Source organism: Pristiophorus japonicus, chromosome 6 (assembly GCF_044704955.1).
Source record: "Pristiophorus japonicus isolate sPriJap1 chromosome 6, sPriJap1.hap1, whole genome shotgun sequence".
NCBI classification, from domain to species: Eukaryota; Metazoa; Chordata; class Chondrichthyes; family Pristiophoridae; genus Pristiophorus; species Pristiophorus japonicus.
In genome coordinates, this window is record NC_091982.1 from 65,302,928 (window position 1) to 65,319,128 (window position 16,201).

General features: G+C 46.1%; 1 protein-coding gene across 1 annotated transcript in view; it reads left to right on the forward strand.

The window, feature by feature from the left end:
* Nucleotides 1-16,201, forward strand: part of LOC139266116 (sterile alpha motif domain-containing protein 15-like) — a 283,681-nt gene that overhangs the window by 69,230 nt on the left and 198,250 nt on the right. The window contains exons 10-12 of the mRNA XM_070883964.1: nucleotides 3,728-3,790; nucleotides 12,004-12,066; nucleotides 15,798-15,860. Coding sequence (XP_070740065.1) covers nucleotides 3,728-3,790; nucleotides 12,004-12,066; nucleotides 15,798-15,860 — 189 coding nt within the window. The remainder of the gene's footprint in view (nucleotides 1-3,727; nucleotides 3,791-12,003; nucleotides 12,067-15,797; nucleotides 15,861-16,201) is intronic.

The window sequence follows — 16,201 nt, forward strand, 5'->3', positions numbered from 1 at the left end:
TTTGCTGCTGCTGCTGTTGTTGTTATTATTGTTACTGTTGTAACTGTTCTGAAATTAAAAGTTTTTTGTAAGTTATGTAAATTTACAAGTTTATAAATGATCTTAAAGAGTGATATTAAAGAAAAGTTTGATACAAGAATCATCTTATTAAAGTTAAGTTAAGCCATTTGTAAACATTTGAATAAAATATTTTTTACATTAAAACTGAATCACGTGCCATTAACACAACACAACATTACGGAACAGCTCCAAACAGTAAACATGTCCATGTGGAATAGTTGTCGCTGAGCCCATCAGGCATCAGTAAATGTTCACGGATGAGCTGTTGGTGCAAGGCTCAAGCAATCGATAAAGGAGCATGATGGCCCGCCCTCCTCCGCCGTCGTGCTCCGGCCTCAGGCACTTGCATGACTACCTCGTCCTTCTCGTCCTCCTCCTCCTCCTGCTCGTCACCTGCATCTTCCACATCATTATCATCAGCCACTCTCACCGCAGCTGGGTCTTCCACTACCAGGTGCTGCTGCCTCATGATGGCTAAGTTATGCAGCATGCAGCAAACAACAGTGAACTGACCGATAATCTCAGGGGTGTACAGCAAATAGCCTCCGGAATGGTCCAGGCATCGGAAATGCTGTTTCAATATGCCAATGGTCCTCTCAATGATGCTGCATGTCACAATGTGCGACATGTTGTATTGACGGTCAGCTTCCGTCCGGGTTACACATAGGAGCATCGTGAGCCAGGTGGCGAGGCCGTACCCTTTGTCTCCCAGTAGACAGCTCTGCCCTTCTGGCTGCTGCTGAAACATGGCAGATATAATGCTGTCGGGTAGGATGAATGCATCATGGGTGCTGCCAGGGTTTCTTGCATCGATTCACATGATATGATGCATGTCGTCACACACGAGCTGCACATTAATGGAGTGGATGCCTTTTCTGTTCCTGTACATCTCGGTATCCTTCAAAGGTGCTCGCAAGGCGATGTGGGTACAATCAATGCAGCCCTGTACCTTTGGGAAGTCAGCAATCTTGGAGAAGCCCACAGCCCTGTCAGCACAGATTTGTGAATGTGCGCTGGTTTTCTTAACTCACCAGAAGGTTTTTCGGGAGTGGCCAGATACGCCGACCTAAGAGGAAAAAATGTTGGCCAAACTGCGAACCATTGAAAAAACTGCCGCAGACTATGACATCAAAAAAAAACTGGCCTAGCAAAATCGTAACTAAATCAGTTACACCGGCGCAGATCGCAAGGGGAAAAAAATAAATACGCCAGAAAAAATGGCACATGCCAAAAAAAGGCACAAATGACCGTGGAAAATTGAGCCCAACATCTTGATCCTCTGAGCCAATATCGTTTCTCACTAACGCACTGATCCCATCTTTTAATAACAGAGTTACCCCACCTCCTTTTCCTTTCTGTCTATCCTTCTGGTTTTTCAAATACCCCTGAATATTTAATTCCCAGTCCTGGTCACCTTGCAACCACATCTCTGTAATGGCTATCAGATCATACCCATTTGTCTCAATTTGTGCCGTCAACTCATCTATTTTGTTACGAATGCTACGTGCATTTAGACAAAGAGCTTTTAAATTTGTTTTTTTACCCTTTTTTCCTGCTTGTTTCCTTTGTCCTTCAAACTCACTTTCTGCATTTTTGCTTTCTAACTCCAGCTTTATTCCCCTCCCTACTAAATCTAGGTTCCCTCCACCCTGCCAAGCTAGTTTAAAACCTCCCCAACAGCACTAGCAACTCTCCCCGGCCCCCCCCCCTCCCCCCCCCCCGCACGAAGAGATATTGGTCCCGGCTCTGTTGAGGTGCAACCCGTCTGACTTGTACAGGTCCTACCTCACCGAGAAGCATTCCGATGCCTCAGGAATCTAAAGCCCTCCCGCCTGCACCATCTCTCCAGCCATGCATTCATCTGCTCTATCCTCCTATTTCTGTACTCACTAGCTCGTGGCACCGGGAGTAATCTGGAGATTATTACTTTTGAGGTCCTGCTTTTTAATCTCTCTCCTAACTCCCCAAACTCTGCCTATAGGACCTCATCCTTCTTTCTACCTATGACATTGGTCCCGATATGGACCACGACCTCTGGCTGTTCACCCTCTCCCCCCAGAATACCCTGCAGCCGCTCGGTGACATCCTTGGCCCTGGCACCAGGGAGACAACATGCCATCCTGGAGTCATGTCTGCGGCCGCAGAAACACCTGTCTGCTCCCCTGACTATTGAATCCCCTACCACTATAGCTCTTCCATTCTTCTTTCTCCCCTCTGCAGCTGAGCCACCCGTGGTGCCGTAGACTTGGCTCTGGCTGCAATCCCCAGAGCCACCATCGCCCTCACCGGTATTCAGAACAGAGTACTGGTTGGAGAGCGAGATAGACTCGGAGTCTCCTGCACTACCTGCCTAGTCCTCCTCTTCTGTCTGGCAGTCACCCACGCCCTCTCTGCCTGCACACTATTAAACTGCTGGGTGACCGCCTCTAGAAACGTGCTTTCCACGTAGCTCTCAGTCTCACGGATGCACCGCAGTGACTCCAGCCGCCGCTCAAGCTCTAAAACACGGAGCTCGAGTTGGTGAAGCTGGAGATATCTACTGTACACGTGGTCGTCCCAGCTGTTTGAAACATCCAGGACTTTCCACATGCCACAGGATGTGCAATCCACGGGACTGAGCTGCCCTGCCAACCCTCTAGTTACACTCGCAACTATCAAATAGAACTAAACTCTAAACATTAGCAAAACACACCCAGCAACTACTCAGCAATCAGCTGATTTAGCTAACTTAACTGAGAAAAAAAACACTCACCAATCAGCTACTTCCCTTGTGCCGACGTCACTTTTAAACTCTGACATCCCTCTCAAATGTTGCCTGTTGAGACTCCCGCTGCTGCTCCCACGCAGGTCTGCTGCCTCTGAGACATCACTTACCTATTTTTAATTTTTAAATTAATCTTCCCCTCTTATCCAAATTCCCACTCTTTCCAAATTCCCAAATAAACCACTCTGTTTAACTCTGCTCCATTTAAGACCTCTCTGTGCAGACCTACCATTGTATCTTTCGCGGGGTCCGTGCCCCAATAGTGCAGCCCGGCACTCCGCTTCCTGCATCCCCGGGGGCAAAGTGGAGGCCCCTCGACCCATGGCAGAGCTCGCAGTGTTTGTTCCCCTTTAACAGAAGGAGAAGGCCCTGTGCTCGAGCCGGAGCTACGGTTGAGGCCACATAGCACTGAAAAGTTCGTGGGCTTACCGCCGTGGTCCTGCCCCCGAAAGCAAGTGGAGCGCCCGACATTGGTTCCACTCCCTCTCGGGGGCGGTACCCCAATTTGACGTCCGGGGTCGAGACTTCCACGAAGGGCGCAAGAAGTCCCGCCTCACCTCAGTTACCGTCCCCAAACGGAGCGATACCGAATTTTGTCCTGAATGTCTTACACTGGAGCTTAATGCCGGGTCTCGCTGCCACAGCACCGAACCATCGATGGGCTTTGCACTGAACATTATGTAACAGGCACTGAACCCTGTAAATGCCAAGCACGGGGTCACCTACAGATACAGCAGGTAAATGTTGACACTGTTAAAAGGCATTTTCCCATTGACAGAGCCTGACTATGGGGGGTCTCAGTGCAATTTGAGATGGGAAGGGGCAACACATACAGCATTTGTCCTTTATAATAGAACAAAATATGATTTTGTTAACTGAGATACCTTTGTTTTGTCCATTCAGAAAAACACTCGCAAATACCTGAAGTGAAGGTGCTTGAGCCGAAGCCAGCACATGCAGTGGAAGGTAAGCAAACAGCTCAACGTCGTTCGGTTCGGGAATTAACCATGAGTTGCGGATCTGCTGTGACTGAGCAATAGTCAGGTGGAGCAGGGTGAGATGGCAAAGGGGAAAATTGGATCCAAGCGAAGAGCGGGAGAGTAGAGAGGCAGGGAATGGGAGGAGGGCAGGAGGGAAGTGGGGGGAAGAGGAGAGGCCTTAGGAATGGAGGTGGAAGGGGAGAATAGGAGCGAGGAAGGGGAATGCTGGGTGAAGAATGGAGAATAGGGCAGGTTGGTGAAGGGGGAATGGGGAGGGAAGGGATTGGGTATAAGATAGCAGGCAGCAAACACTCTTCGGGGTGTTGTGTTGAGCCGGGGAGGATGTATCAAGCCTGGATTTTCTTTCCATTGAGGACCAGTTCCCCGTGTTCCCAGGGCCCGATTTCCAGCTTAATGTGGGAGGGGTGACGGGGTATCTGTGCCCTACTCTACCCCCCCCCCGAATGTCTACAGAGTGGGGTGTTGGGATTGTTCCATTTCCTAGTGGTGAATTATCTGAATAGTGGGGAGGGGGGAATGGGGCAGGGCTTCTCAGTCCCGAATTGGTGCTTAGGGTGGAGAGTGGTGGGAACTCTGGGATATATTTTGGGAATAGATTTACGGGGCTGGAAGGAGATGGAATTTCTGTCTCTGCCGGGAATTACAGAGTATCGGGAATGGTTCATGGGAACTGGATTACGAGATTCAACACCGCCTCCAGTGAGCCAGCGCAGCCTTCGGCTACCTGAGGAAAAGAGTGTTCGAAAATCAGACCCTCAAATCTGCAACCAAGCTTATGGTCTACAGGACTGTAGTGATATCCACCCTCCTGTATGACTCAGAGACATGGACCATATGCAGTAGACACCTCAAATCGCTGGAGAAATACCACCAACGATGTCACCGCAAGATCCTGCAAATCCCCTGGGAGGACAGACGCACCAACGTTAGCGTCCTCAACCAGGTCAACATCCCCAGCATCGAAGCACTGACCACACTCGATCGCATGCCTGACACAAGACACCCAAAGCAAGCGTTCTACTCGGAACTCATACACAGCAAGCGAGCCCCAGGTGGGCAGAGGAAACATTTCAATGGCACCCTCAAAGCCTCCTTGATAAAGTGCAATATCCCCACAGACACCTGGGAGTCCCTAGCCCAAGACCGCCCTAAGTGGAGGAAGAGCATCCAGAAGGAGCGTGCGGCAAACCAGTCCCACCCATCCTTTCCTTCAACCACTGTCTGCCCCACCTGTGACAGAGACTGTAATTCCCATATTGGACTGTTCAGTCACCTGAGAACTCACTTTTAGAGTGGAAGCAAGTCTTCCTCAAAGGACTGCCTATGATGAATGATTACTCTTCTGTCATCATCATCATAGGCTGTCCCTCAGAATCGAAGAAGACTTGCTTCCACTCTTAGCATGAGTTCTTAAGTGGCTGTACAGTCTAATACAGTCTCTGTCACAGGTGGGACAGATAGTTGTTGAGGGAAAGGGTGGGTGGGACTGGTTTGCTGCACACTCCTTCTGCTACCTACGCTTGATTTCTGCATGGTCTCGGCGACGATACTCGAGGAGCTCAGCGCCTTCCCGGATGCACTTCCTCCACTTAGGACGGTCTTTGGCCAGGGACTCCCAGGTGTCAGTGGGGATGTCACACTTTATCAGGGAGGCTTTGAGGGTGTCCTTGTAACATTTCCTCTGCCCACCTTTGGCTCATTTGCCGTGGGCGAGTTCCGAGTAGAGCACTTGCTTGCTTTGGGAGTCTCGTGTCTGGCATGCGAACAATGTAGCCTGCCCAGTGGAGCTGATCAAGTGTGGTCAGTGCTTCAAAGCTGGGGATGTTGGCCTAGACGAGGACGAGGATGAGGACGCAATGGCTGTTAGACTGAGTACTGTTTAACTCCAAGAGGTTTAACCTTGGCTCTGCTTTATTAAGGCCCAAAGTGACTAATATACAAAATGGCTGGCCTTTCATACTTGGGTTACACACACATGTGTGCAGCTCACTGGCCTCCAACAGTCATGCCATCTAGTGGCTAGTGATCCTAAAAGTACATACATAACAATTACGATACGTAATTAGAAAATTCGTCAATTTGTGGTCCAATGACAACTGTCAATTCTTTGGATTCAGATCCAACATCTGTTTGATGATGGCACATTTTACAATTTGTACTGTGTGCTCTGCTGCACCATTTGAAGCAGGGTGGTATGGTGAAACCTTGGTATGTTTCACATTTTTTGCTCGTGAACTGTGCAAATTCTTCTGAACAAAATTGTGATCCATTATCAGAAACGATTTCTTCTGGGAGGCCAAATGAAGAAAATAATCTTTGCAAAATGTCTAATGTTTTACTTGTTGTTATTTTCTGCATTGGAAACACTTCGACTCACTTCGAGTGGCTATCAATCACAATAAACAATTGTTGTCCTTCGAGCTCAGCAAAATCAATATGTAACCTTTGCCACACTCTGGGAGGCCATTTCCATGGCTGTAATGGTACTGATGGTGGTTTCTTGCTTACCGACTGACATGTCGTACACTGACTCACGATGTACTCCATATCTTTATCAAGACTTGACCACCATAAGTAACTGCGTGCAAATCTCTTGGTCAAGCATATTCCCAGGTGCTGGGCATGAAGATCTCCTAATAATTTGGACCTGAATTTATTTGGTATAACCACTCTTGCACATGATACAATCTTTATCGACTGATAATTCATTCCTATGAATGAAGAATGGATGAATATTTTTCTCTGTTACCTGGTTTGGCCATCCATTTGCAATGTAATCATACAACTTTGACATAAGTGGGTCACGTTTGGTTGCTCTACCAATCTTTTCAGCTGTGACTAGCAGTTCATCAATATATAAAAATAAAACACTTCTTCCCTATTGGATGTAACTTGTGATGAGGAAGATAATCTAGACATAAGCATCAGCATTACTGTGATCAGCTGATCGTCTGTATTCAATATCATATGTATATGCTGACAAAATCAAATCCCATCTCTGCATTCGGGCTGCAGCTAATGTTGGAACTGGGGACTTTGGCTGGAGGATTGCTGTCAGGGGCTTATGGTAACGATGGTAAACCTACGACTATACAAGTATTTGTGGAACTTCTTGGCCCCAAAAATCAATGCCAAAGCTTCCCTTTCGATTTGCGCATAATTACGCTCACTGACACTGAGTAGTGAAACAAAAACAATTGGTCTCTCTTCCCCTCTATTTGTAGTACATGAGAGATCACTGCCCCAACTCCATACGGAGAGGCGTCACATGCTAGCTTGATCTCCTTAGATACGTCATAGTGAACTCATGATCATCATAGGCGGTCCCTCGAACGAGGATGACTTGCTTCCACATGAGTTCACAGATGCTTCAATGAAGGACCCGATGTTCCAGTCCTGAACTCCAATTGAGGGTGGAAGATGCCTGTGCGTGGATTTTTTTTAACGTGGGGTGACCGTTGCACACCAGCCACCACACGGGCTTGACAGAGCTCGGCCTTTATCCAGTGGCAAGGGTTAACCAGGACGACTGGAGACCTACACGCTCTGCTACACGGACCTAGTGCGGTGCGCACACATATTGCAGTGTGGGCAGGCCTGTGCTGCCCCTGGGCCCTCGGCTCTTCTGTACGAAATTGAAGGTGTTCATGGTCCAGCAGGACAGCATCAGGATAACTTAAATGGCAGGGAATGTTGGGGATGCTCAGTGGGTCAGGCAACATCTGTGGGGAGAGAAACAGAGCTGGTGTTTCATCGATGAACTTTCGTCCTAACTGGAAAAGGTTTGAGATGCAATGGATTTTAAGCAAGGGAGAGGGTAGGAAAGAACAAAAGGGAAGGTATGTGATAAGGTGGAAAGCAGGAGTGATTAAATGGCAAAAGGTTTGATAGTACAAAGCAAAACCAAAAAGTAATGGGATATGTAAAGAAACAAAAGGTGAGTCTAGAAGAGGTGTATATGGGAATGGCAGATCCAGCTGACATGTGAAAAAATAGAGGCAGAGGTTATGTTCTTCCCACTCAGGACACCCTCCATCATGTTGTGTGGCACGACCATCATGCGAGAGAACATATCCTCAGGTCAGGGCTATAAATAGAGCTGGAGTGCCCGGCCCTGGGACATCATGGGCCACCCCGACCCTCTCTACCAATTGGCTTTTACACTCCTTGAATGTGTATCGCATTCTTCTGATACTTCCAATGGACCTGTTTTTTCAATAGTTCATTCAGTGGATGTAACACTGTAGCCAAATTTGGTAGGAACTTTTTACAGTAGTTCAAAAGATCCAAAAATGATCGAAGTTCAGTGACATTCTTGGAAGTGGATGCATTTCTGATTGCAACCAGCTTTCCCTTGGTTGGATGTAAACCATCTTTGTCTACTCTGTGCCCTAAGTACTCCACTGAGTTTTGAAATAACTCACACTTGCAAGCTGCCACTCATACTCTGTGCTTCTCTAGCCGTTTGAGTACTTCATTCAATATATTATTATGAATTTGTCTGTTTGGTGCTGAAATTAGTTTGTCATCTAAATAACTTATTACCTCTTCAATACCTTGCAAAATCTGATTCATCACACTTTGGAATATGGCAGGGGCGGAAGACACTCCAAATGGTAGCCGATTAAATTGATATAGGCCTAGATGAGTATTTATAGTCAAGCATGACTTGGACTTCTCATCTAGTCCAAGTTGTAAGTTGGCATTTGAGAAGATCTGACCACCTGTCGGTGTTGTGAACAAATCTTCTACATTTGGCAATGTATTGGGGAGATTACCCTCTAGAACCTGGTATATGGTTACTTTATAATCACCACACAAACTTACCTTACCATCTGACTTAGGTACAACAACAATGGGTGTAGCCCAATTACATCGATCTATCTTAGAGATAATATTCTCAGTCTCTCGTCTTTTGAGTTCTTGCTCAACTTTCTCCTTGAATGCATATGATACAGAATGTCGCTTGCAGTAAACTGGTCTAGCGTCCTTCTGTACCCTGTCACTCGTCTTGAAGCCTTGGATCGGACTGCTTCTTTCGCAGAACACCTTCGGATACTTGGATACCAGTTGATGACATCATCCTTTGATGCAAATCTCGATTCAACACGAAAAATCTCATTCCAATCCAGCTTCAGTGATCCCAACCAATTTCTTCCTAATAAGGCAGGCTTGTCTCCTGCCACTACTAACAGAGGCATGCTCTGAAATTGATCCTTGTATTTCACCGGTACAGTGATACGACCTACCACAGGAGTGTTCTCTCCCGAGTAGCCCCACAGCTCTACCTTGGATTTGTCCAGTGGGAAATCACGCAATTTGTCGAGGTATAGCAACTCCGGCACTACACTCACAGATGCACCAGTGTTGATTTCCATGGGTATCTTGGTTCCTGCAACATCTATGTGGATTATGTACTTTTTGAATTGCTGTTAGTTAATCTCGTGCTCCTGATGATGTATAGCTCTAAAATCTCCTCGTCCTGTTGATTTTCTTCCATGCTATGTAGTCTCTGGGGATTTCTACTTAGAGCTTTGAAAGTTGGTTTACTCTTCAGCCAGCATGCCTTCGCAAGATGCCCAGTTTTCCTGCAGAAGAAACACTCTACCTTTACATATGGACAACTTTGAGCAATGTGTTGTCCCAGGCACTGATGGCATGATTTCAATGCTCTGATACCTTGGCCAGTTGCTGAGACCTTGGGGCCCAACTGCCTTTTACTTTTAACCTGCGGGTGATTCACCTCGGTTGTCTGACGACTGAAATGCTACGAAATTCTCGGGAATATTGGTCGGTCATGGCCATTGACATTGCTGTCTGACAAGCTAAATCAAAAGTCAAGTTAGGAGTTTCAATAACTTTCTTCTGATCGCATCATTTTTCATCCCACAAACAAAGCGGTCACGCATTGCTCAGTCCTGAAAGTTTCCGAAATAACAGTGAATAGATAGCTTTTTAATGCTGCAATGTACTTACTGATATTCTCGTCGATTAATTGATCTCAAAGTTTCTACGGACCCGGGAAGGCATCGGAAAAGACAGTTTTCAGCGTGCAATGCGCATGTGCTGAAAACCGGCTTTTGCGATCTGTCGAGCTGGAGCTGGACAGACCCTCCGTATCCCCACAGACAGGACATTCGCAAGGGTGAGATTGCAGGATTTACCCATATCTTGCCCAGCGGATGTCCTGAAAACTCCTGCGCCTGATAAAAGCAGGTGCATAGCCTACTGTTACAGGCGTAAGAGTTTTAAAACATACAAAAACAAAACAAAATAACATTTAACAAACACATTTTATTGTTAAAAACCCTGCCCACTACGGTAAGTTTATTTAAAAACATAATTAAAAAAATGTTTTAAAAAATCTGATATTTTTTTTTATAAGACAGAAATAACTTTAATTTAAATTAATCTTAAATATGTAGTATATATTTTCTATTTTTTATTAGTGCTTTGGTATTTGGGGGCTGTTTCTCAATCATAATAACGGGAGCTCCTAGTTATAGAGTTCCCATTATTAGGAATGAGAAAGTACTGTACTTTGATTGGCTGCCCAGAGACATGTGACACCAGCTCACGGACGTCTCGCTGAACACGTGCTCCAACCCGCAAGGAGAGGGGGCCTGCGGACCGGGATCTCGAGTGGACGCAGCAGGAACAGGTAAGTGCGCATCTTTTTTCCCATTTCCAGTCGTTTGCCCACAGGAAGTTATCGGGATTTCTAGGCCGATAACTTTCAGCAATTTCCAGAGGCTCAGGACTGTAGTGCTGTTCTAACTTAGTTAGAACCTGCTGAAGAGATGTGTCCTTTGGTTTGACAGGCACAAGCAACTTTTTCAGGGTTTCATGCACCTCGGGCGCTGCTTCAGTTAAGAAAATAGCCCGTTGTCTTTCCAACACCACCCGGTTATGGGTTTCATCATTGGGGACTTTGATGATATTATTTGCGGTGAAAAACATTTCTAGACGCTCCATATGCTCTGAAACTTTCACGATCACGTTGAAACTCCCCCAAGCGCCCTATTATTCCCATAGGCGCGGCCATCTGGACTCTGGTAGGTCAGCCAAGTGTGCTTGTAATTTACCTTAGATTTGTAGCTGTTAATCAAAACAGAGAAGCTCTCAAAGTCTCCCAGTCGGTTGGTTGAATCCTCCACCAAAAAAAATTTCAGCTTTGTTATCCGATTATCCCATTCTTGTACCAAATGTTACGTTTTCAGTACGACATCACAAACACACAGGCTGTAAGATGGCTGATAACGTCAGGAAGCTGGTCAGGTGACTTCCTCTTTAATATTGCAAACAGCAATGGCTGCAGTGCCACAGTAGTCCACTGGATGGAGCTATATATATTACAACCCCGAAGCAGAAATTGGACGGCGCCGCGGAAGGCCGTTGTGGGCGATGTCAGCGCCAGTCTCGCGGGACCTGACCGAGCCACACTCCACTCGCGGGGCAAAGCTGAAAGGGGAGTTGTGCACTGCCATTTGTCCTCTCGCCTGACCTACCATTGTATCTTTCACAGGGTCCGTGCTGCAATGGTGCAGCCCGGCACTCCGCTTCCCGCATCCACGGGGGTGTAGTGAAGGCCCCTCACCCCACTGCAGAGCTTGCATTATTTGCTCCGCTTTAACGGAAGAGGAGGGCCCTGTGCTCGAGCTAGCGCTGCGGGTAGAGGCCACGTAGCACTTGAAAATTCCTGGGCTTACCGCCATGCTCCTGCCCCGAGAGCAAGTGGAGCATCCGACTTTGGTTCCACTCCCTCTCGGGGGCGGTACCCCAATTTCACGTCCAGGGTCGAGACTTCCACGCCGGGCGCAAGAAGACTCGCCTCACCTCGGTTACTGTCCCCAAACTGCGCAAATTTCAACCCGAATGTCTTACACTGGAGCTTAATGCCAGGTCTCGCTGCCACAACAACGTACCATCGATGGGCTTTGCACTGAACGTTATGTAACAGGCACTGAAGCCTGTAAATGCCAAGCACGGGGCCACCGACAGATACAGCAGGTAAATGTTGATATTGTTAAATTAAATTTTCCCATTAACAGAGCCTGACTATGGGGGGGGTCTCAGTGCAATTTGAGATGGGAAGGTACAGCACACACAGCATTTGTCCTTTATAATCGAACAACTAGTGATTTTGTTAACTGAGATATTTTTGTTTCGTCCATTCAGAAATACACTTTAAAATTCCTGCAGTGGAGGTGATTGATGAGAAGCCAGCAGAAGAAGTGCCAGGTAAACATCCAGCTCAACACCATTGGGTTTGGGAATTAACCGTGAGTTGCGGATCTGCTGTGACTGAGCAATATTCAGGTGGAGCAGAGTGAGAAGGGGGAAAATTGGACACAAGCGAAGAGGGTGAGGGTAGAGAGGCAGGGAATAGGAGGAGGGCAGGAGAAAAGTGGGGGGAAGAGGAGAGGCCTTGGGAATGGAGGTGGAAGGGGTAAATGGGAACGAGGAAGGGGAATGCTAGGTGAAGAATGGGGAATGGGGAGGGAAGGGATTGGGTGCAGGATAGCAGGGAGGAAACACTCTTCGGGGGGCTGTGTTGAGCTGGGGAGGATATGTCAAGCCTGGATTTTCTTTCCAGTGAGGACCAGTTTCCCGTGTTCCCAGAATACGATTTCCAGCTTAATGGGGGAGGGGTGATGGGGTATCTGTGCCCTACTCTACCCTCCCCCCCCCCGCCGAATGTCTGCACAGTGGGGCGTTGGGGTTGTTCCATTCCTAGGGTGAGTTATCTGAATAGTGGGGAGGGGGGAATGGGGCTTGGTATCTCAATCCCCACTTAATGCTTAGGGTGGAGAGTGGTGAGAACTCTGGAAAAAATTATAAGTTACAGCTTTCAGAGTATCGGGAATGATCTGTGGGAACTGGATGTCTGTGAGCTCCTGTTTTGGGGAGTTATAATTACATTGTTCTTCTACTCATATTGGAGTTATCTGAAAGAACGTATTGAAAAAATAGATCATTCTCAAAGACTCAATGGGAGAGAAATTTGCATTGTTTGCAATTCCCGTTGGATGTGCTAGGGAGGCGCTAATTCGGTGCAAATGATTTCTCACCAGTGGTGTGGTGGGAGGGCAGGGGGTTGGGGTCCACTGACTCCCGTGAAATTGCACGGGATTTATGTAGCAGGCGGGCCACTGCGCCGATGATAATGACGTCATTGCCGTACACAATGACCCATATTCACCCCTGTTATGTTTTCAGTATGACATCACAAAAGCACAGGCTGTAAGGTGGCTGATAACGTCAGGAAGCCTCGTCAGGTGACTCCCTCTTTATTGTTGTAAACAGCAATGGCTGTAGTGCCACAGTCGTCCACTGGGTGGAGCTATATATATATTATACTTCTCCCTCCTTAATGAAGAAGTAATTATAACAAACAATCATCATACATAATTTGTATGGTAATACATAACAAAAGATATGATTTATTTTGCCATATTTACAAATCAAGCATAACCACTGGTTTTCTGTTTCAAAGAGGATACCTTTGCTCTCGAACAGAACCTTCCAAACATGGTGTCGAACTTAGACTCATTTGAGGCTGATCCTGAAGAAAGTTTTTCTCCAAGGGATGCCCTTAATTTCCATTTGAACTCTATACAATTTCAGATTGTTTGGCTACCTGACTTGGACTCAGACTTAAATTCTGACTTTCACTTAGACTTGTTTCTAGTACATTTGATGTAGGATATGCTACTGGTACTGTACTTGTATCAAAACTATCTGATGAGTCAAAAATAATCGAATCATTCCCACTTTCAACTCTTTCTACGTCTGTAGGTAAAATATGATCAATGTGAACAAATCTAATCTGTACATTATCAAACATCTTGACCAAATATGTCCGAGGGCCACATATCCTCACCATTCTTCCTGGTAAACTCTTTAACCATTTATAGTGATGGTTCTTCATTATCACTTTCTGATTTAATTCCACTCTTCTCTCTTTTACTCTATCTCTGTCATGATTCTCTTTCTGTCTTAATTGTTTCTATTCTATGGACTGTGCCAAATTTGGTTTTAACAACAAGAATCTGGTTTGTAGCTGTCGTTTAAGAAACAACTCTGCTGATGATCTACCAGTAGTTGTATGAGGAGTATTACGATACATAATTAGAAAATTAGCCAATTTGTGGTCCAATGACAACTGTTGTTTCTTTGGCTTTGGATCCAACATCTGTTTGATGAGGGCACGTTTTACAATTTGTACAGTGCGCTCTGCTGCACCATTTGGAGCAGAGTGATACGGTGGAACCTTGGTATGTTTCACAGCATTTTTGCTCGTGAACTGTGCAAATTCTTCTGAACAAAATTGTGGTCCATTATCAAAAACAATTTCTTCTGGGAAGCCAAATGAAGAAAATAATTTTTGCAAAATGTCTAATGTTTTACGTGTTATTTTCCACATTGGAAACACTCGACCCACTTCAAATGGCTATCAATCACAATGAACAATTGTTGTCCTTCTAGCTCAGCAAATTCGATATGTAGCCTTTGCCACACCCTGGGAAGCCATTTCCATGGCTGTAATGGTACTGGTGGTGGTTGCTTGCTTACCGATCGACATGTCGTACACTGACTCACGATGTACTCTATATCTTTATCAAGACCTGGCCACCATAAATAACTGCGTGCAAAACTCTTGGTCAAGCACATTCCCAGGTGCTGGTCATGAAGATCTCCTAATAATTTGGACCTGAATTTATTTGGTATAACCACTCTTGCACCCTACATGATACAATCTTTATCGACTGATAATTAATTCCTATGAATGAAGAATGGATGAATATCTTTCTCTGTTACCTGGTTTGGCCAGCCATTTGTAATATAATCATACATAACTAGGTCACGTTTGGTTGATCTACCAATTTCTTCAACTGTGATTGGCAGTTCATCAATATATAAAAAATAGAACACTTCTTACCTATTGGGTGCACCTTGTGATGGGGAAGGCAATCTAGACATAGCATTAGCATTACTGTGATCAGCTGATCGTCTGTATATGCAGACAAAATCAACGCCCATCTCTGCATTCAAGCTGCAGCTAATGTTGGAACTGGGGACTTTGGATGGAGGATTGCTGTCAGGGGCTTATGGTTCGTAACTTTGGTAAACTTACGACCATAAAATTATTTGTCGAACTTCATGACCCCAAAAATTAATGCCAAAGTTCCCTTTCGATTTGCGCATAATTACGCTCACTGGCACTGAGAGTGCGTGAAGCAAAAGCAATTGGTCTCTCTTCCCCACTAGGTAGTACATAAGAACACATGACATAAGAAATAAGAGCAGGAGTAGGCTATAGGGCCCCTCAAGCCTGTCTGCCATTCAATAAGATCATGGCTGATCTGATCATGGACTCAGCTCCACTCCCCTGCCCGCTCGCCATAACCCTTTATCCCCTTATCGTTTAAGAAACTGTCTATTTCTGTCTTAAATTTACTCAATGTCCAGGCTTCCACAGGTCTCTGAGGCAGCGACTTCCACAGATTTCTGAGAGAAGAAATTTCTCCTCATCTCAGTTTTAAATGGGCGGCCCCTTATTCTAAGATCATACCCTCTTGTTCTAGTCTCCCCATCAGTGGAAACATCCTCTCTGCATCCACCATGTCAAGCCCCCTCATAATCTTATACGTTTCGATAAGATCACCTCTCATTCTTCTGAATTCCAATGAGTAGAGGCCCAACCTACTCAACCTTTCCTCATAAGTCAACCCCCTCATCTCTGGAATCAACCGAGTGAACCTCCTCTGAAATGCCTCCAATGCATGTATATCCTTTCGTAAATATGGAAACCAAAACTGCACGCAGTATTCCAGGTGTGGCCTCACCAATACCCTGTAGAACTGTAGCAAGACTTCCCTGCTTTTAAACTCCATCCCCTTTGCAATAAAGGCCAATATAATAGAACAAGTGATTTTGTTAACTGAGATATTTTTGTTTTGTCCATTCAGAAATACACTTGCAAATACCTGAAGTGGAGGGGATTGAGCCAAAGCCAACACATGCAGCAGAAGGTAAATATCCAGCCCAACACCGCTGGGTTCGGGAATTAACCGTGAGTTGCGGATCTGCTGCAACTGAGCAATATTCAGGTGGAGCAGAGTGAGAAGGCAAAGGGGAAAATTGGACCCAAGCGACGAGGGGGAGGGTAGAGAGGAAAGGAATGGGAGGAGGGCAGGAGAGAAGTGTGGGAAGGGGAGGGGTCTTGGTAATGGAGGTGGAAGGGGTGAATAGGAGCGAGGAAGGGAAATGCTAGGTGAAGAATGGGGAATAGGGAAGGTTGGTGAGGGGGGAATGGGGAGGGAAGGGATTGGGTACAAGATAGCAGGCAGCAAACAGTCTTCGAGGGGTTGGG